Source organism: Ischnura elegans, chromosome 1, assembly GCF_921293095.1.
Source record: "Ischnura elegans chromosome 1, ioIscEleg1.1, whole genome shotgun sequence".
Lineage (NCBI taxonomy): Eukaryota > Metazoa > Arthropoda > Insecta > Odonata > Coenagrionidae > Ischnura > Ischnura elegans.
The window spans coordinates 84,200,999-84,223,537 of record NC_060246.1 but is presented as its reverse complement, the minus strand read 5'-3'; the positions used below and the strand labels follow the sequence as shown (position 1 = coordinate 84,223,537).

The 22,539-nt window shown below is 38.1% G+C and overlaps 3 protein-coding genes across 5 annotated transcripts in view; 1 reads left to right on the top strand and 2 right to left on the bottom strand.

The window, feature by feature from the left end:
• Positions 1–5,592, bottom strand: part of LOC124165022 (peptidyl-prolyl cis-trans isomerase G-like) — a 32,425-nt gene extending 26,833 nt beyond the window's left edge. The window contains exons 1-6 of one of the 3 annotated variants that reach the window (XM_046542269.1): positions 5,410–5,592; positions 4,973–5,276; positions 4,636–4,723; positions 4,283–4,312; positions 4,045–4,190; positions 2,898–3,006 (exon numbers count right to left, since the gene is read on the bottom strand). In XM_046542269.1, the coding sequence (XP_046398225.1) occupies positions 2,898–3,006; positions 4,045–4,190; positions 4,283–4,312; positions 4,636–4,723; positions 4,973–5,264 (665 nt within the window). In that variant the 5' untranslated portion in view covers positions 5,265–5,276; positions 5,410–5,592. Of the gene's footprint in view, positions 1–2,897; positions 3,007–4,044; positions 4,191–4,282; positions 4,420–4,635; positions 4,724–4,972; positions 5,277–5,409 lie in introns of those variants that run through there. The other 2 variants (XM_046542261.1, XM_046542277.1) reach the window with 2 other exon arrangements.
• Positions 5,593–5,690: 98 nt separating this feature from the next.
• On the top strand, positions 5,691–7,571 carry LOC124165044 (nucleoside diphosphate-linked moiety X motif 17-like). The gene is made up of 3 exons (XM_046542283.1): positions 5,691–6,149; positions 6,229–6,642; positions 7,290–7,571. The coding sequence occupies exons 1-3, from the start codon at positions 5,901–5,903 to the stop codon at positions 7,551–7,553; spliced, it is 927 nt and encodes a 308-aa protein (XP_046398239.1). The 5' UTR covers positions 5,691–5,900; the 3' UTR covers positions 7,554–7,571.
• A 116-nt stretch (positions 7,572–7,687) lies between these two features.
• LOC124165052 (prefoldin subunit 5) lies at positions 7,688–18,360 on the bottom strand. Its single transcript, XM_046542292.1, has 5 exons — positions 18,220–18,360; positions 17,807–17,941; positions 17,312–17,386; positions 17,124–17,229; positions 7,688–8,049 (listed from the first exon to the last, which is right to left on the bottom strand). Exons 1-5 carry the CDS (start codon positions 18,310–18,312, stop codon positions 7,964–7,966), a joined length of 495 nt encoding a protein of 164 aa, XP_046398248.1. The 5' UTR covers positions 18,313–18,360; the 3' UTR covers positions 7,688–7,963.
• Between the last annotated feature and the right edge of the window lie 4,179 nt (positions 18,361–22,539).

Here is a 22,539-nt window from a genome sequence, read left to right as displayed (position 1 = left end):
CATCCTGTGAATAATTCTGCATATCAAACCATACCTCTGCAGCACTTGCATCTGCGCACCTAATAGATATCGGGTTGGTTACTCAAGGAGTCAATGTATTTTTCGTTGACAAAGTTAGAAGGGAAAGAAAAAGATTGCGCACGTCTCTTCGGAGGAATGTGGGAACTGTTAAATTGCAAGCGCTTTACTTCGACGAGAGGAAAGACTCTGCTTTCGTTTATAGTCAATCAAAGTGAAAAACAATAGGTGAGGAGCATGTAACTCTCGTTCAAGAGCCCGGTTCACACTACTTATGGGATGTCACCCTATGTGTCAGCAAAGCTATTGGCCTCCAAGATTCCATAACGAATTTTCTAGGGGAGAAAATGATCATTATCGATGGACTCCAAGCAATTGTGTGCGATGGAACAGGTTAACACCGGAGGCCATGCCGGAATAATCAGGAGAATGGAAATGGCCCTAAGAAGACCTTTGCATTGGTTAGTTTGCCTGCTTCATTGCAATGAACTATCGTACAGCACCGTCAAAAAAACTGATGACCCTGGCAAAATTTGTTATCGAAGTTTACGCTCCAATGCGGTTTTCAATAAAATTGAGACAGTATTGAACAGAAGGCCCGAAGCATATTATGAACATGATTCTTCTTATGAAATATATAGATAGAGACATCAAATTACGCCGCTACTCTATAATTCAGGGAAATGTAATTTTGCTCACCCAGAGAATATTCTGCTTGCAATGTTAGCCGATGAACGCAGACAAATTCGTGCAATGGCCATCACAAATACATTGAAATCGAGAGAAACTCAGCAGGAGGAATTGAGGAAATTTGAATTTTCCAAAGCTAACCTTCGATGGAGTGAAGAGTTCTCGGGATCGCCACCGGGTCAGGAACTCCATATCTGCCGACGTTTCGATGTCCGACTCGGTCATCGTTCTCAGGGCTGTGAATGACGGCCCTGAGGACGATGACCGAGTCGGACATCAAAACGTCGGCAGATATGGAGTTCCTGACCAGGTGGCGATCCCGAGAACTCTTCACTCAGTCCATTCGCCGGGAAAACACAAAATCTTTCTAAACTTCGATGCTCAAAATTATATTGACTTGGTTGACTGGGAACCAATTGAGGTAAATTAAACACCAATAGTAGCTGGGATGACAAACAAAAACTTGGAAGTTCTTGCTGCGGAAAGATCTGTATTAGAAGTACCTTTTCCCTGCCATGCACAAGCAGTTGAAAGGATGGTACAAATGATAATGTTAGCATCAAAATCTGTGTGCAGTATAGAACGCAGGCATGGATGGGCATTATCGTGCATAAGAGACGGAGAAATTCAGCCGAAATTTGAAAAAATCGCAAAATAATTTTGTCAGAGTAATTGATGTGCTTTCACAATCGTGTCCTTCGGAAGGTTGGCTGGGGGGGACACGGGTGGAACTCAATCGTAGCCTCTTCCTCGTGATGAGTTCTGGGTAGTTTCTTTACGAAACTAGCAGACAACTACTTAGTGAAATGCTTGGTGTTCAGGTTCTGTTTTTTCTCAGCCTTGGTTGAATTTCTTGTTGAAAATAGCTCCACAGGTACGTTATTCGTCATTATGATTGATGTTAATTTCAAATAATTTACCTCATTATTACTTTTTGTGGGATTATTTACTACCATATGATGACTTATTTGATGAGAAATGAAATTCAATCGAAATAAATATTATTTTACCTGCAATTTAGCCCCCAAAATGGAATTTTAGAAATGTAGGCAAAAATGAGTTGTGTTGTGCGGATGGTCTATACTCCAATTTTGTTGTTAATTCATAGACATTGTTTGAACCATAGATTTTGTCAAATAAACTTCAAATTTCATTTTCATAAACTATAAACATGTATCCACTCTTTGGTATTATCCATTATCCCATATTTTCATAAAATTCGTCTTCGTAGCCGTTTGATTCTGAAATCAGCCTGATTTTTCGCAAAATTTTAAACTTTAGAGCTCGGGCGGCAGTGGTTAATATTATCCTATTTGAAAAAAATTTTGTGTGCGAGATCCTTATATCATTTCGCAACTTTCCCGCATAGGGCAAATTTGATCAGGAAAAAAAAACTTTTTTCGGCCCACCCTACTGTACACATCACTTCAGAAGTACCTATTATCTTTCCATCTCACCTCACACAGTCCCAAGATATCTAATTCTGTCTTTCTAAAATTCTCTTTTGATATTCTTTAGCTTATCAACCCTCACCACTGTCCAAACATTGGACATTTCCAAGTGTTCATGGACCGCCTTCATCTTCTTCTTCAGGGCCTTCTTTCTTGACTGCTGCAGCTAATGATAAATCTCCACTAGGATTTCACATGATACCGTCCTTGAGGACCAAGTCGACCTCACTGCCATGAACTACACTTCCCCTTAGTGGACGGGACCCATTCGATGAATTTCCCAGGCTCATTTGCTTGTATTCCACATTTTCATGGAAGAAATAGTTGGTAGGATTCCCCACATCCATTCCAACAGAATTTTTTAAATGAAACCATCATGAAGACTACCTTGTGTCCTGCACCCACCCTTCGCTCTATTTGGCATGGGCACCCCTGGGGTAGTTATTGAGAATAACTCCCACCAGTGCAACTCTAGAGGTGATTGGAATGTGCAACCCTTTCAACAGTGACAAGGTTGTAGCTGATGGGAAAGGCCACATGCCATAGCACTCCCAAGATATTTTTTTTAACTTATCATTAAACAATATATGAGGCAAGGAAGTATTGATCAAAGGAAATCAAACTCCTAGGCTCGACAGCCGTTCCCTCTAAGCAAACACATTTCAATATGATTACTAATTCATAATAAAAATGTTTTCCAAGGAACAAAAATTGAGCTGAATTAGAGAGCTGTCAAACCTTGAACGGTCTTTCTTCTTTTTCTTCTTCTTTTCCTTCGAATCAGACTCTTCCTCACTGCTGGATTCTGATGAACTACTGCTGCTACTGCTGACTTTCTTCTTCTTCTCTATAAGAACACAAATAGAAACCAGGTAATTCCCAAATATTATTTGTTTGCCGCCCGAATTTTCACTAGGCATTCAAAATATTTTTGAAAGGCGACAATGACATGCACAAAACAATTATATTTGACACCAGTGTTCTACACTCAAACCACAGGGATTCAGAGCAGAGGAAAATTTGAATTATACCATGACTTCCCTACAGTATAGCTAGAGGATTATGAAACCTCCTATTTTTATAAATGACGTGAAACTACTGTAGAGCATAGAAAGCAGTAAGGATTTCAATTTAATGGTTAAAAATTACTGATGCCCTGAGACAAAATGAAAAATAATAGCAAATGGCTATTTTTACTTCATACTAGCTAACTTTAACGGAGAATAATGTACTTTTGTTCTCAACTAGACAGCAAGATAAAATATTCTCTGCAGCATTAATACACAAATTTTTAAGGGAGAGGCTAACTTAAATGTAATTCAACAGAAAAAAGGCCTATCGTCCTCAATTAACCCGTCAGCGCCCAAAGATTTTTTTTTTAATTCACACATATTTCACTTTTTTAAATATATGATACATATGAGCTCAACACAATGAACACAATTCAAACTGACTGAATAATAAAGGAAACCTTCTACTAAGTATATGCACGCTAATATTCACATTTAAAAAACATTGTAGGAGTATTGGCTCAGCACTGCACTGGGTGACATATGGCACCCGTGGGCATTGACGGGTTATGATAATAAGTTTTTTTTTATTTACCACCAAAAAAACCAAATCACTTGCCTTAGAAGATATCCCAATTATTACTGGTTAATATTTAACGGCAACAAAGAAATTTTTAATAAGGCTTTAAGAGGTAGTTTTATTTTATCTACAACATTTTCATATAATTCGTGTATGAAGGAGATTTACAATCTTAAGCGTTATTATTACCAGTATCATCCTCAAAGTGATATTGAAATAATTGTATACAGATTTCTGAATCGGTATCACCCCACATAAATCCCACCAAGATCAATGAATATGTTTAAAATTGAACCTTTAGTCTTTACTCGTAGAACAAGTTCTCCACAACTTGACACACGTGCATCTTGGAGTGGGCGGCACATACGGTCAACAGGTAGGGCTTCAATGTGGGACACCACTTCCTTTCCAGACAGCAACTGTCCAAACACCACGTGGATTCTAAAATAATGGGCCATGGTTAAAAGTTAATCTTACAGAAGAAGTCATTTATCCATAGTTAACAGTAATAAAAATAAAGAGCAAACACTTACCCGTCCAAGTGAGGAGCTGGCTGCGTTGTACTACAACAACAAAACATGGATTAAAGTGGGATGAGAGTCCCATACATGAACAGTGGACTCAGGGCCAATGGTGGGGCCAGGTTGTTCACTAGTAAACACTGTCTACACTATACGCAGAAATAAAATGACACATAAATCTTTTCAGTAAATAATGACAATAAATAACAACTTAACCCTGGAAAAATACTTTGGTAATTTTACACACAGCCCGTTTTCCGTTTATAGAACGCGATTTAAAATAAGGTGAATACTTAGGCTAAGCACCTTTGTTAATGAATGGAAAATCGACATAAATAGGCATCACTAAGGTTGTTACTACTTACATGAAAAACTGCGACCCATTTGTGTCCGCTCCTCGATTAGCCATGGATAGAAGAAATGGCTTGTCATGTTTGAGTTCAAAGTTTTCATCTGTACAAATAGAAAACCGTGCAATGATACATGGCAACTAGCTTCGATTGATAAGAACAGTATACAAACATTTTACACTCATAGATTAGGTAAGGTACAACATAATGGACGCTGTTTAATTGAGTAGTCACATCCACGGTTTTAATGAGATGGACAATTTGAAAAATTGACCATCGAGGTTCGGCCAAACGTAAAAATATCACTTACAGATAATAAATGCATGCGATTAAAAACTATTATATGATTTACCATGAAATGTTCCTCCATAGATAGACTCTCCTCCGGTACCATTTCCTACTGAAAAATCTCCACCCTGGATCATAAAATCTTTCACTACGCGATGAAAGATTATGCCTTTATAGTGGAGGGCTTTTGACGTGGTCTTTCCTATTCCTTTTTCACCTGTACATAAGGCTCGAAAATTTTCACAAGTAACAGGACATATATCCGAAAACAATTCAAATACCATTCTCCCCATCGGTAGACCACCAATTTCAATATCGAAGAAACACCGAGGGCGATGAGCCTTGGTCACGGTCATCTTTCTAACCTGCTTGAGTTATAAGCAAAATTAAGATATAAATTCCACTCAAAAATGGGGTGGAATTAAGATAAACACATTAGACCTTCATACCGAGAGGCAAATGTGCAATTTTTACTCACTTCACAGCTACACATGATCTTACCTCTTGAATTAACTTTCGAAGAGAGAATTGATAGCAATGGAACGATCAAACATTAATTGACCTCACAAAACTAGAGGACAAATTAAGTATAACTGGGTGTAGCACACTACTATCCAAAATCCAGACAACTTATTTATATCACGTACGCACTTAAACATCATGGCCGCTGGTTTTCTTATCACTCCGCTGACTCCGCCGCCAAGCGCTAATGACCGATCTTCATTTGTTTATTACAGCGCAATCAAGTTTACAAATCATTCAAATTGTGCAATGATGGGTAAGAGCTAACAGGAAAAAATCATTTCTAGGATTTGAAATTGATGTCTACGTTATGCACTTGCATGAATGATGAGATTTTTCTTTATGGAAGTTCCCAATGTTATTTAACTAATAACTGGCATTAATCTTTCGAGGGAGTGAAAATGCAGTATTCGAAAGTAGAAATTATACTTGGTTAGCTCATATGTGTAATTACATCCACTTTGGCCGAAATGGCATCAACTATAAGTAAATCCCTTAGTAGAGTTACTGTCGCATTGAAATCAGCTGCCAGCGATGGTTTTCCTGTCACTGCCCCTTTTCTGGAGTGTATTGTAAGGTATTTCGAACCTAGAGAACATTTTGTGACGGTGAAGTGCTCTTATCAAGACAATCTTTTGACATTATGTGGTCCAATGACTGACACAGAACACCATGACGATGGATGTAGTGGAACACATGATTCTACTGTTGTTCTCCAAGTTAGTACAATTCAGCTTAAGTGCATTGGCTCCTGTAAATTGCCGAAGTTCTTTTTAACATATCTTGTTTCCTTGACAGCACTCCGAAGAATGCCCATTCGCTAATATATGCGAAAGAGATGCGGCCCTAGTAAGGCAAGATGAAATTGAAAGAGGCGTCGCTGTCGGGGTGTCCGTTGTGCTCGAATCTTCAGACAATAGAATTTTAATGACTAGGAGAGCGAGTCATTTGAGGACCTACCCAAACGCCTGGGTCCCACCCGGCGGCCACATGGACTTGAATGAATCCATTGTTCAGGCTGGGCTGCGTGAACTGGAAGAAGAGACTGGCATACACCTAGAGGAATCATCTACCGCTTTAAAAGTATTATGCCTTTGGGAAGCAGTTTACCCAGTATTATTAGGTTTAGGCCCACCGAAAAGGCATTACGTTGTAGTTTATCTACATGCCATAGTGGACAAGCCATGGCAAGATATTCACCAAAGCATTAAGGTAGGTGCTCAGTTACGAATTCATTATAACCAGGCCTTCTGCTTTTTCCGCAATGTGAAACTAAATAGCAAGCCTATTAGTACTATTTAATAATGTTACATGTTGTTGTATTGGCACATGTTTGCATTGTGGAAATATTTCTTTGCAATTACCTAAGTCATAGATTTGAAATAACACTATTTTCATGCAAAATTGCTAATCCACCCCTCTGGAAATCAATTAATAGTCCTATTGGGGGTCCTATGATATCTTGCAAAAGAACAGGCCATATGCATTAGATCCCTTGGACACAAGCACAAAAAAATGTGTAATTAAATGTCAGATTAGCTATTTTTCTGTATAGGAAAGGATATTTGACAAATCAAATTACCTTGGGCTAATCTTTAATTTGCTAGAAAGAACATTCTTTGCTAACCTCAGGGTATATTGTGAGGTACTTCTCACTGTATCAAAACAGAACGTCTTAATTCAGAAATGATCATTCACCATAGTCATTCCTAGATTAACCATGAATTTCCCTTTAACAGTTACAGCCTGTCACGGCTGTTTGTGAATTCTTATTTGTTCAGAGTTTTATTCCATATTTCACAAAGTAGATTTTTTGATCCAATTAAATTTTTTCAAGACTAATTATTTTTGCTTTTCAGTTGGATCCGGAAGAAGTGAAGGCTTGCACTTGGCTGACGCCTGAAATCGTGAGCCTCCTGCTGATTGGTGACAAGGAAAAACTTGGAACACATCACTCCTTTGTCGTTGGAGATGATAAGTCCCTGCAGCCCTGTCCTTTAGAATTGAAATCGATGTTTTCATATTTACTTTGGAAGGAAGGGAAAGTGTACTCTGGTTCTCAGTTGGCTTTGACCAAATGGATGGAAATCGTGAATAGCAGATCCCCACCTAGTAAAATGTAAATAAATATTTTAACAGAGGAATAAGTACATTTATTAATAATAATTGGAGGAAACTATGGCTAAAATAAAGGGAAAATTCTCTATTTCAATTATTCAATTTAAGTTCAATATACGAAATAAAAAGGACAAAAAGATAATAAGCAAAGTTTTGTTATATTGTGCATCAAACTCACAAATCAAAACGTATCACAATAAATATTAGTCAATTGAACTGACTCTTAACATAATGCTTTAGGTAAATTTTAATGTTAATATACACCACCTGCATTGCCTATGCAAGGGTACCACACATGATGGGTTGCTAGGTTTCCACATTTTAAGTTCTTATAACATAATCATTTCATGTCTCCACAGTTAGTATCTTTAATCAAATTACAACACAACCCAAAAATTCCTTTCTTAAACAGTCATTACGACTTAGCTGCTGCAGCAGATGCAGCTGCTTCTTGAAGTTGCAGCTGTGCCTGGAACTTCATTTCCATAACATCCATCACAGCTGAAAATACAAGATGAGAAGTATGATATTTTAAAAATTCCACACATAAATTACATGATATAAGGATACCCCTAACGTTTCCGTTCAAATACCATGGGCACAAAACAAGGAAATCATCTATATCTACCTGCCACCTCGAAAGCCACTTAAAAAGGCCTGTGGAGAGGGGTATTAAAACACCAGCCATTTACATATAAAATGCAAATGATCAAACAAAATTATGACTAGCATTTATAAAAGTCTTTTATAGTTAGCGGAAAAACAAATTCCCATACCTATCCATTCGGCAAAATATCTCTCTTAATTTATCACTTGTCAGTGGTGGATCCAGGATAGGGACAGGGGTGGCGGGCTAAGTGGGGTTAAAAATTCCAGCAGTAGTGAGGGTTGGAAAAAAATTACCATTCTATCTAGTGTAAATTGGATACTCAAAGGGGGAGGGGGTATAGCCCCCTTAGCCTCTCCCCCATAGATCCGCCACTGCTGGATAAATAGTGTGGTTATAGTATGAAGTTCTCTGCGTTGCTCTTAAAAATATCTATCCTCAATTGCTCAAGCAATCTTCTGTTTTGTGCTAGCCTCCAAGTTTCTAGTGGCTCCCAGAGACCATGATAGCGACACTCATTTCACTTCAGGCAAGGTAACATTTACTTTAACGGCTGCAGTACTGCCATGTGGAAGGCAAAGGGAAACGACCACATTATCATCACGAGGAGTTGCAGCAACTCCAACTTTAAATTATCTGACATGACGGAATTCTCTCAGGTAAAAAATTCCAGAGGAAAACTTTGGATCTCCGGGCGGGGACTACCCGAGAGGGTACATCAGTCAATTGTGATGAAGTTATGAGGATAAGTACATGGACTGTGAGATCACTTAGGACTTGTGGTAAGCTAGAAAACCTTTAAGTGGAAATGGATAGATTGAATATAGGCATGCTAGGAATCAGCGAAATGAAGTGGCCTGAGGAGGGTGACTTTTGGTGTGGAAGCTGTAGGATTATACACACAGGATCCGTAAGTGTGCTGGGGTTTGGATAATGCTCAGAAAGAGCACCAGAATGCATGTGAAAAGCTTCCTACAGTACAATGAAAGGATAGTTATGGTAAAGTTAGAGACTAAGCCGGTAGATACCATAGTGGTGCTGGTGTACATGCCTATGACACACTACGAGGATGAAGAAGTTGAATACATCTACGATGATATCAGGAAAGTAATCAAACAGGTAAGGGGTGAAGAAAATCTCATTGTTTTTAGGTGATTTGAACACTGTCATCGGCAAAGGTTAGGATGGAAGAATGATCGGAAAAGATGGATTAGGAAATCAAAATGAAAGAGGAGAAAGGCTCCTGGAATTCTGCAAAGAACACAAATTAGTGGTTGCCAACACACTACTTAAGAATCACGTGCGAAGAAGATATACATGGAAAATGCCAGGAGACAAAATAAGATTTCAACTTGACTGTATTTTAGTGAAAGAGAGGTTTAGGAACTAAATGAAGGACTCTAAAAGCTATCCGGGGGCAGATATCTACAGTGATCATAATCTAGTGATGATGAAATGCCTTCTGAAATTCAAGAAATCAGCAAAGACCACATGGCAATTAGAGAAACTAAAGGAGCCAAGAAATCAACAGGCCTTTCAAGAAGTAGTGGAGAGCAAGATAGGATTAGATCAGACTGAAAAATCAGTGGAGAATTGCTGAACAAATATCAAGAGTGGGCTTCATGAGGCCTCTAGAAAAGTTCTAGGGAGAAGAAAATATGTTAAGAAAAAGCCAAGGATCACGGATGAAGTCCTAGACCTCATTGAAGAATGGAGAAAGTATAAGAATACAAATGCTGAGGAAGGACAGGCTTGCTACAAGAGAATAAAGAACAAGATTTGCCGCAAAGCGAGGAAAGCCAGAAAAGCGCGAATGAGGAAAATATGCAAGGACATGCACAAAAACCTTGTACAAGGGAAAGTGGAAGCTACCTGAAGAATAGTGAGGAACTGTTTCAAGGAACGAAGCACAGGATGCAAAACCATAAGGGTTAAGAATGGAAATATTCTAATAGAACACGAAGACAAAGCTGAGAGATGGAAGGAATACCTGGAGGAATTATACAGCCGAAGCAAACTTAGCTCAAAAATTGTCAAAGAGGAAAGTTAAGTTGAAAAGGACAACATTGGAGAGAGCATCTTAACACATTGTGTACGGAAGGCGAGAATTCTCGTCATTTTTTTCCCGAACGTTCCGGACGGATGAAGAAAATTCTCGTCATTTAGGCGCGTCAACCTAAACAATTTTAAAGCGTACAAATCGTATTCATTAGTACGTTTTCACTTGTTGTTCGTTATTCATAATGAATTGATGCATCATAACGTTTGATTGGGTAAAGCTATATTCTAAACATTAGCTTTTTAACCATGTTTAAACCAAAGGCATTACGCCCTAATAGGCACATATTTATAATCTCAACACCTCCACCCAGAATTCCTGGGAATTTAAATACCCCGGTACGCAACGTGTTAAGATAGGAATTTGACGCTGCAATAAGAGACCTGTGAAAGAATAAGGCCCCAGGAATAAATGACATTCCAGCTGAGCTAATCAAAAATACAGGAGAAAAGGTCATAACTCCACCGTATAAAACTACCTGCAATATGTACTCAACAGGAGATGTACCTTGTGACTTCAAGAAGAACATCCTCATTCCCATACCCAAAAAGAGGAGAGCAGAAAAGTGCGAAGACTTTAGGACCATAAGCCTGACAACACATGCGTCCAAGATTCTAACAAGAATCATTTACAGGAGAATAGAATGAAGAGCAGAAGAATTCCTGGATGAGTACCAATTTGGATTAAGGAAAAGCAGGGGCACAAGAGAAGCAATTTTGGCTCTTAGGATGCTCATAGAGAAGAGAATGGAGAAAAACAAACCCACTTTCATAGCATTTGTCGATTTAGAGAAGGCATTTGATAACGTGGAATGGAATTCAATGCTGAGAATTCTGAAAGAAATCGTGCTCTACAAAGAACGTAGAACTTTTCATAGTTTGTATAATAACCAAGTGGCTGTGATCAAATGTGGACCCAACGGTGCAGAAGCAAGAATAAGAAAAGGGGTGAGACAAGGGTGTGCACTTTCCCCATAATTTTTTGTGTTTACATTGAGAATGCCATCAATGAAATCAAGGAGAAATCTTTGGGCGTCAATATCCATGGAGAAAAAATTAGTATGCTGCGATTTGCTGACGACATAGCAGTCATAGCCGAGACAGAAGGATTTGAAGAAGACTTTGACAAATATGGAAAGGACAATGGCCACATATCAGCTGAAAATCAACAAAAAGAAGACTAAGATATGAGTTTGCAGCAAAAGAGAGGAGGCTAAGACAAAGATTAACCTAGGAAAGCATAAGCTTGAAGAGGTGAAAGTTTTCTTACCTGGGAAGAAAAATTACCAACGATGGACAAAGCAAGAAAGAAATAGTCAGTAGAATAGCGCAGGCAAAGAGGGCTTTCTACAAAAAGAAGAATCTTATTACAGCTGAGAATACAAGCATAGAAGTAAGGAAACAATTCATCAGATGCTACATGTGGAGTATGTTTCTCTATGGAAGCGAGGCTTGGACGTTGACAGCAGCAGAGAAGTCAAGAGTGAAAGCATTCGAAATGTGGTGCTACCGAAGAATGATGAAGATAAAATGGATTGACCACGTAACTAACGAGGAAGTGCTAAGAAGAGTGGGAGAAAAGAGAAGCCTCCTAAAAACCTTAAGCAGAAGACGGGACAACCTAGTTAGCCACATTTTGAGGCACGATGGCCTGATGAAGACAATCGTTGAAGGACAAGTGGAAGGGTAAAAGGGCAAGGGACGGCCAACCAAACTTGTTAACTAATGATGATGTTCCCCACAATAGGTTTGAAGTTACCGAAACTCCCACACACTACACCTCATCTGTCACCTTCACATGCACACCATCCATACTTAGGGATAGTTGAGCGACCTGCAACAATCTGCAAGAAATGTACTGCTGTGCATTTGCTTAGATTTAATAAGAGTCTGTGATAGGAGGACAGTGGTATGCGACTAGCTTCCCTTTCTTGCCATTTCTTCCCTCCTTTTCTCGAAAGATTGTACAGTCAAATTCAAAAGTATTGGAATGAACTGAATAAGGAATAATTCTTTAGTTCACAGCGACTGTCAGCGTGAAGTCGCAATCATTTGCAGAAGTCATTGAGTCGGGTAATACAAAAGAGGACTAGAAGCAGAAAAATACCTGCCTGAAAATTTTCCATATTCTTCATGTTAAGAGATTTCGAGACTAATACATAACGATTTCTGAGGAAATCAAAATGGATTTTTGCCATTAAATTTTATTACAACAGCAGTGGTTCACATGCATTGATTAGGATAAAAAATTATCTTATTGCCACTTTGTCTTTGAAAAAGATTTATTCCCTCGGAAGGATTTTAACAACCAACTACAGAGGAAAAACAGCTCCTTTACCACTACAACTCCATCGCTGACTCCATCTGTATCTCATTGTGAGTTTTCTTACGTCATTCACAGGAATGAACCAGTCTTCCAGAGTCACTGAATGAAACTGAATGATAACAGCAGAGGCATAATTTGCAGTGCTATTGTGGCAGATCTTAAAATATTTTTCATCCATTATCTCTCATCAAAGGCTACAGTGTAAATTGTAAGTAAATAAACTTCGACGTAATGGGCAATTTAGCCAATCTTCAGTGAAGCTTTCAAGGATATAATGTTGTTTGTAAGCACCCCACATTTTACAGCCATTTCTGGTCACGCTATCTCAAGGAAGAAGGCAGCCGTAAAGTTGAAGTATTAAGTATAGGTTCTTGGAAATAAGTAGTTTGGAAAGCAATACGTGAAGGGATAAGTTATTTTTTTTAAACATTAAGTAGGATTCCATGAGTTCCTTTTGCATTTTCTCATCTCGAACACCTAATGGATCAGTAAGGGTTTGAGGTTTTTCAACTTATGAATATTCTGGTTGTTTGAGGATAAATGCAGGTTCTCGTTATGCATGTGTCACCTGAAGGCACACCATTAAATTTAAACTTTTTCTGTGGCATTGATACGTAAACATAAACCTCATCTAATATTTTACAAAATCATGAGAAAGATCAATACAAGAAAATGCATTCCTTAACATAGTAGCATTGTAACCAAGAAAGGTTTCATTCCTTAGATAGATGGCACAACATATATAAAAGGATATTGAAAAAATCTGATCAATATACTTTTAATTATGAGAAACACCAAACAAAAGAGAAGAAAACAAGATTTCAATAAGCCTGCAAGAGAAGCCTTAGTGTGATTGGATGCTCTACCAAAGCACATTTAGAAGAACACCTATGGGCCCATTCACCTAGCAGCATGCAACCTAGGGCTCCTGATAGACCAAGATAGCTAAGGTAGGATCCCAGAGTGTAAATGATGGGTGAACCCTTCAGACACCTCATACAAAAAAATTCTGGAAGTGTAAAGTTAACTCATGGAAAGAACTTGTCCCCGACCCTCGAGTGTTAAATTCATATGCCTGAGGCTTGGTCTGGTGTGAGCTCTATCCTCACTTATCCAAACTAACTTACAGGTTGAAAAAGTGATTGAGAGAATGTAATCACTATGAATTCGTTTCAGATTTGAAGACCCATAGGGCAATTGAATGAATTAGAAAAAACTAATAAAAAGGTACCTTCAGAATATTTTAATAAAGTATTCAACCAGTTAACATAGGTCTGCATGGAATATTTAAGAATCACTCCAGCCATCTCCAATCTCATCTTCAACTGCCCTCTCCAATGCACATTATGGCCTACTCCCTTTAACTCTGTCATTATTTTTCTCCTCCTCCCCTGCCTACCAAGAATTCTTCACTCCTTAGCATAAATTGGAAGGACAAACAGCTCATTTACATAAAACCTATACATGGCTCACGTGATACATGAGAGAGTAGGAGAAAAAAGATTTATGCTTCGAGGTACATAATTTGATAAGGAGTGAGAGAAGTTGCCTTCTGCCAAACTGACTTTTCTGCTTGCAGAATACACAAAAGCAATGATAAATGCAGCATACAGATCAACTTCCATGAAGGCCGTTTTACACGGGGCACGGAATTACGCAGGTTAAAACTTGGCTTAAATAAGGATTATTAATACCTTATCAAATGAAGAAAACTTTCCGACCTTAGCTAGTTTTAATAAGTGATTATTAAGACATGTTTCCCTGAGCTCTGCGCCTCATGCATGCATTGGTAACCTCAGATGACGTGTAACTCCTATCTTCTCGTATAGAAACTAGGTCCCTGTGACGTCACGTGAAGTGGCATCGCATGGGCGCCAATCTGGCCCTTTTCAAATGAGGATAAAAATGGACCATTGCCATTCGTCTAAACCGGTATTTCTAAAACGAAATGATTTGTATATTATGAATACAGTAATGGTGGGTAACGAATCGCAATCAATGACTTTCGTTTTCTTTGATAAAGGAAACTACCCTATTGTGTCTAAAAATTTTCATGTCCACAATATTTCACTGATATTGTGAGCTATCATGCAGTGACAGAGACCAAAGGAAAGAGGAATTGAAAAAATTGATTAATGATAGCTACAGCAGGGGAAAAATAGTGGAAATTTTCTGGTAATTACAATCAATGCAATGGCAAATAATGAGCATTTCTACGCGTCACTGACTGACCGTTACACCCAGTTTTTGTTCATATATTTCCCCTTTGACTTAATACAAATCAATTTAGGAACTTTCTGGAGGATTCCACCAAAAAAAGTTAGTGAAAGCATACACTGGCTTTGGTACCACCCTGTGACCCCAGTAGAACCGGAGATTTTGAACTTCAAAGTCGTCGTCACTGACTGACAAAAATGAAACTCCGTTTTGTGGCGTTGTCACATTTCTTCGCATTGCTCTGAAATTATGCAAGATAATGAAAATCCACGAAATACGTAAAATAGTTCTAAGTGTTGCCCAAACGTATGCAAAATCGTGACTTTGTGTAAGCAATGGTTTCCTCTCTTTGGCCATAAAAATGGAGCGTCACTGTCTGACGGGAATTGTCACTGACTGACACATGTGATTTGATGTGTGTTAACTTTTCTTTTTCATGGAATGAGCATTGAAAAATATATCTATATTGAACACAGAAATTTATATAAAAGAAACATAACAGTTGCATTGCCAGGGGTATGTCCAGGGAGTCCGGACCCCCCCCCCCCCAAAATATAAAAACACAATTATTTTCCTTCAAAAAAAAGTGTTAAAATTAGTTTGGAACCCTCTCCCTAGTACCCTGTTTTTAAAACATTTTCCCCCTGTGTTATACCCCCCCTGAACGAAATTCCTGGCTACCCCACAGAAACATAAGCACATAGTATGTATTTTATCCACTAATTTTGCTTCGATTTCTATATTCTCGCTTAAAATGGTGAGTACTCCTAGCACTATGATCTATTGTCTAAGGAGACATCTTAATTATATTATTAGCAACTAATTCCACATGGTGAACAAAGAGTGTGTTCCATATGGGTGAAATGCGGTGCCACTGATAGTCCAGCATTTCATTGGAGAGAGAAATGCCGTGTACAGGGATCTCTGCAAAATTTTATTTTCTTGCTGTTTTAATTGCACGCTTGTACTGCATTAATTACAGGAGAACCCAACTTATAAGCTTCCCAGGTCATGCTTCTGCCTTTGCCCCCAACTACATCAACACCACCCTTGCCATGATCTGTTACGATCTCATTGCCGCTCTCTATTCTTCCTTTTTAATTCCTTGCATTCACCGCTTTGCTTTTTCCTCTCACGATGCTCGCGCTGTCTCTCTGCTCCCGTCTTTGCCATCTTAATCAATCCCTACATATGCTACAAGTAACGATTTCAGATCTCAACAATCATTCTACTCCTATGTCCCGCTTTCACAACAAACGCACCGAAGCGACACGACGACAATGAAGGTGACGGTGATACGCGGCATGCCGAAGACAACAATTGGCAAAAAAATAAAATACTCCGCTGTATAAACAAATAATTTACTGAGAACAATAAAATTTATATAACATTATTACTCGAAGAACATATTATGCCACGAATTTAGTGTACCAGCCGGGGCCAATGAAGCGCACGCACCAAAATTTGAAACTTGAGCAATACCACAGGTTAAAATGTCAGTCAGTGACGGCCCTCAGGAACTAAAACGGTGAATGCTGGGGAATTTTTTTAATCTGATCTTTCATCCTTGGGATGGACTTGATTTGGATACGAAACAATTTATCTCACGCATCCCTCGATTTTGGTCAGCGGAAAAAAATGTATGTCAATCGTCACTGACTGACACCAAAACGACGCACTGTTGTGTTACATTCCTCTGCGTGAACATGTGACTTTCAAGTATTGATGAAATGCATTGGTAAGACACACTCATGATTGGGGAGAATGGTTAACTGGAAATTTTCATAGAAAAATCTTATCTTAGTTGCGAAATCTTCAGTAATAGAATGGCTCTGTAAACGGAACCATTTGCTCATATGATACGAGAGCTCAATTCCGCGGCGTTTTCGTAAAAAATGGTTGGAGTATGGGGAGAAACAGGTACGGATTATTAAAATTTGGAATATTTACACCATGCCAGGACTTTGAACGGTCCATTTACCTCAAATTGAATTTTTGAACCCTAGTATGACAGTTACGTAGAAACGCTCTAATGGAGAATAAGGTCAATGACAAGAAGAAAGCATACTTGTAGCATATCAAGGGTGCCACCCACAAAATATTTAGGGTATTACGAAAGCATGCCATCTGACCAATATTCAAGTTTTAGCTATACTATGAACAGTTCTTTTCTTTCATGAAATTATACCCTACACTATAATTTAATTTGGATAGCAAATCCAACAACAACATAGTCACAGCAAAAAAAAATAACAGAAAAACTTTCACGTTTCACATGATATGAATTCCAAAGAGAACAAATGCCAACAAAAAAATAATTTTTCAATACTAAGATGTCCTCACTATTAAAAGCATAACTTAACTTACCATCTCTTATTTTACTCTTTTCCAATCCCAAAGTTTGTATTTTTTCCATCTGTTCAGTAACATAATTAACTTTCCTCTTGAAGTAATCTTTAGCACTATCAATATCCTGAAAAAAATTAATACTTTAACATAAAGAATTAGGTGCATAAATTTATCTCCTTCAAATCCTAAAATGAGCTTTATCAGACCTTTTCTATGAAGTATCCGGTCCCAACATCAACTATTACCGAGTTTGCATCAGCTATCTTTCCCGGAACATACATCTTTTTAATCATTAAGGACCATGATAAATAACAGAATACAAATGTAATTAATTCATGACTATTCCTAACACAATTTATGGTGAAACGCGAACTTGTATTGTGTCACAATATATTCCTAGGAGGAAAAAATAGAATCGGATTCTGACAAGCTCCCATATTGATTTGCGCGATCAATAGCCATGTATTAAAATTTTTAATACTCCATTCCTCAAGTTGATGGAATATCCACATTCTACACACACATTCACACAAGTTGATGGAATAATCCACATTCTGAACACTAAAAGAGTTCAACATATTACCTAAAATCTTATATCTAAGGTAGTCCAAACCTAAACACTAAAGTCCCTACAAAATCAAAATAATCAATCATGGCTACAAACACTTTCATTATTATCTCTCATAATATTTTAAGGATACAGAACCGGTAAGCGGGACCAAAATAGGATTTCCTTCGGCTTTCGGGGTAATTTTCTCAAGGGAATCCCCAGAATCTTGGAACTTTTGCTGTGCAATTTTCAGAGTTTGAAGGGAATCTTGAAATACTGTAAGTTCCTGCAAATGAAAGAGCAAGGCATAATGAGTACTCAATATGGGGAAAAAACATACTAAATACACCCACCATACCAGGCTTCTACAGACAGAAAATTTTCAATATTGGGCAAGATTTTATTTAATTACCAAAAGCTGCACTGCCTCAAAATACACTTCAAAATGAAACAAGGCTTTCAACGAGACATGTGAAGACGAAAACGTGGTAACAACATAACAAAGCAGCTATATTAAAATGACTGCTTCGCACTCTTTTACGAGCAGAGAAAGAAATTACTTACCTGATCTAACTGTTGCTTCAGCTGAGATAACTGAGGTAAACTCAATTTTGTTAAATCAACTTGATGCAGTTGCGGTCCCTCCTGAGAAGCCATGTTTACCTAGCAACCAATGAACGAACAGTTGAATCTCGATATTTACGAAGCCTGAAAAAGAGCGCATTATTTAAAAAAATGTCGTAGGCACCGTACGCGTTTTTTCCTGATATAAGGATAGCGATAAATAAAATCATATTATCAGATTCATAACACTTTAATTGTAAAGAGCAGTATAAAATAGAAGATTCAATAGATTTTTATTCCACAGAATGCTAGGGAATGAGTTTTTATTATTACTTGGTGCTGTTTTCAGCTATTTTTTTACTTAGTTTTACCATGTTTTACTTTTAGCAGAGGCGTAGCGAGGGGAGAGGATAACCCCCCCATAGCTCAGAGAAATTTTAAGTATATTCCATTTTACTTAATTGGATTGATATTACTAATAGAATAGTGTAAGGAATAATATAATATCCCTCAGAAATCCGTAAAACTCACCATTTATCTTAAAATTCCACAATTTATTAATCTCACACCTACCGCTTATCCTGGTGGGTATTCCATACCCCCATACACTCCAGTATTACTTGCATCTAACCCCCCCAGCCTTAAATCCTAGCTGTGCCCCTGAACCTGAGTACCCTCTGCAAGAGCTTATAGCCTCCTTCGTTGACCCTAGCTCGAAGGTCTCTGAACAATATGGTTATATGGAAATTATCAGACTTCTAAGCAGTTATGTCACGCAATTTGTCAATTTATAGTAATATGATTCCGGTCATTCATTCCTCAATCGCTTTCCTCCAACATGAATATATTCATGTATACTGCTTTATATGTCTGATATGAGTTAATAACTGAAGGTGGTCTACCAAACCTTCCGCCTACCTTGAACATATTAATTTCACATGCCCTTCTCAACAATCCGATCAAAACTTGGTGGCCCCTGAATGTGCCAAACTCCAATGGCTGTGGGGAAATTTCCTATGGTACCAACCTACCAACCTTGAAATACAGATAAAATAATTTGTGAAGGATTTGATTTCTTAGAGCTTTGATGGCATATCACTATATAGTAGTGGTCCACTACGTATGTATATAGTAATACCTACAATCTGGCAAGTAGCAGATACATATAGGTGATGCAAGGGGGTGTGCCCCCATTGCGGGTCTGCCCACATTGCTGAACTTTGTGGAACCACAGTCAATGACCGATACAGATGGGGGCGCAGGGGGCGCGCGCCCCCCCTTGTGGGTCCGCTTGTATTGCTGAACATTGCAAAACCACAACTGTAACTTTTTTATATCATAAGATGGCATTGTCTTTTACATGCGTTTATAATCACTTTAAATAAAATTAAAATTTCATATACTTTGCCTCTGACTTGATCATCTTTTATTACGATAAAAGTAAAGACAACTCAAGATTTGTTGCGCCCCCCCCTTGAGTTTTTTCTGTATCCGCCACTGACCACAGTTGTAACTTTTTCATATCATAAGATGGCATTGTCTTGTATACGTGTATAATCAGTTAAAATATAACTTTCTTAAACTTTGCAAGTGACTTGATGAATTTTTATTACGATAAAAATGAAAGTAGCTCGATGTTATTCTCTCTACCCTTGAGTTACTCTATTCCACCACTGAATCTGGCCCAACACAGATAGCTATTTGAGCTCAAGAGCATCATAACAATTGCCATGTGCAATTGGGCTGAACCTGACACCGAATGCAGTCTGGTCAGATCAGTCCAGAACAGCTCATGCAAGAAAAAGTGTTTTGTCTAATTCAACATTCCTGGCAAGTAGTCAAGCTGATCTGTCCTGAGGGAGACATGAGAGGAATTTGCAATGGCAAGGCCAAGTCAAGAGCTAGCTGCCTTATTGCAGGAAGGGCCCTGCAAGCGATGCTGAAAGGAGTTATCCATTAGCTGAGTTGGCAAATAGGAAGTCCAAATTTTACTTTACATTGTGCTTTCTATAGTGGTAGGAAAAATTTTATTTTACAAGCTGCCATTTATCTCCATTTTTAACATTTCAGTGGGTGCACCACCACGCTACATGCAGCACACTTTATATTTCTTGGTTGTCAAAGAAACTAGTTGGGTGAACTTCTTCTAAGTCTGGCTTGCTGTATTTTATATTATGTGTGCCCGACATACAATTTGTTATGAGCCGCATGTTGCATAGCTTGAATTATAAATTTAAGCTGATGGGTTTTCTCACGACCTTTGCAGCAGGCCCATGCTGCCACACTCTTAAGTGGCACTCTTTGTATTTCATCTGAATCTATTCTTATATAAACACAAATGAACTAGTTGTACTCAATAACCTCCTTAATCCATTTTAACAAACTGTTTCCTTCAATTTAAATTCATGTTGAACTGCTGCCTCAGTTACAATGAAGTGACTGGTGTGCAGCCACTCACGTCGTGTCCACAGTAGGATTAATGGAGAAAAAATTAAAACTGACACCTTGGTTAGTAGTAAGTGAAATTTTTTAGAGCCCAGTTTTTGGCGCCTCATAAATTCCATCTCAAAGGATAACCCATCTTCTAACAGAACCAAATATAGTTAAGAATGGTGTCAAGAAAGAAACAAATATGATTTACATTTGAATTTAAGGTAAGGGAAGTAACCTTAATATTTATTTAGCTAACTTGAAAATTAGATACAAAAATAAATTAAGAATGGATATCATTTTGATATATTTCTAACTTGTCACTAAAAAAGTGTTGAAATTCACATTTATTGCTGTGGAAAAAAATTACCCTAAGCTGGGAATAGAACTGCAGATCTTATATTCCTTTTGGTTATAATCTACCACGACCAACTCAATCACAAACAAGGCAATTGCAAACAGTTACACAGAGGTTTTCCATCATTCCGGTGGGAATATAAACAATAGAATGCCTCTCTTAGCTTGGCCCCACAACTTTGATTTGGAGAAACTTAAAGCATCATGCCCCTCTAAAATGAGGACAGCAATTTGTGTGACTGATTTTAATTTCCCAGTTAGAGTAGAGTAGAGAATTTATTTCCATTAAAAATAAAGAAACCAAATGCTTACATGTAATCAAGATACAGCAGACTCCCGATTATCCGGCTGCAGTATATCCGTGCATGATTTTCACTCTGGCTCAATATTTGAAGCGATCTTTATAAAGAAATAAAATCGGATGCAAAATCATCTGAATTACTGCATCAATGCTAGGATATACTGGGCTTATTATTTCTGTCAGAATCCCCTTCGCAAAACGGAAGCGATCGGACCCTAGCAGCACTCACCGGAGCACTATGTTCCTGTTTTCCAAGCCTCGCAGTGCACGACCGCACTCTGTGATTACAGATACACATCCCACAGCAGTTGCAACCCGGGCAACTTGTGCAAGAAGCGACTATGTGGCATGGTGCCTGACAGTGTAGTTTCCAACGTCGAGCAGGGGTTTTGAAGCATTCGAGAAAACCACTTTTCTGTATTCGTGATCACACAGCCACGGATGTGTGGTTCTCGAAACCAGGCTATGGAGCATTAATAATACGAGTACAACCATGTTATGGCATTTAAAAAGATCGTGAAATGGTGAATAAACCTCTCAATGAGTCCGGGAAGCACTCTAAAATATGTAACTAAATAACTGCACAAATAATAATATAGTTTGTTTTACATAAATTATGAACATTACAAAACATTTAAGTGAAAGTTTGTGTTACCCCTGTTTTCCGATTATACAAGCCATCTCTCCCTATCATTAGTCCAGATAATCGCGAGTGTGCTGTATGTCAGTGAAGGTCCTCATCATTTATCACTTAAATCAAAGCATGCATTGGTCTTTGAGTGTAATTTTGCAACTTTAAATAAGGAGAAACAACCACGATAAGCAAATGGAGTAGGTGAGGAGGGAGAACTCATTAATTAATTCACAGCGTTTATAATGGAATGAGGAATCACTAGCACTGAAAATGGGGAAAAGTTGCTCTTTCGATTTTTGGAGAATAACTGTAAAAAAAACAGTTCTATACATTGAGGTATAAGCTACATAAACATGAATCACTATTCAACAGAATTTCATCCCAAATTGGGAATTTTAGGGATTTTGGTGTATTTAGCATTATAGGCAACTATAATGCATGAATAGTGATCACACGCCACAAGAGTATCCAGGACCCATAGGCCCAGTAAAAGTTTTTAGATCTCCCCATGCAATTTAACAAAAAAATAAGGTTTCATAATGATACATGAAAGGCATGAAAATATTTATAGAAGAAACATGCAACAAAACCAAGCAGG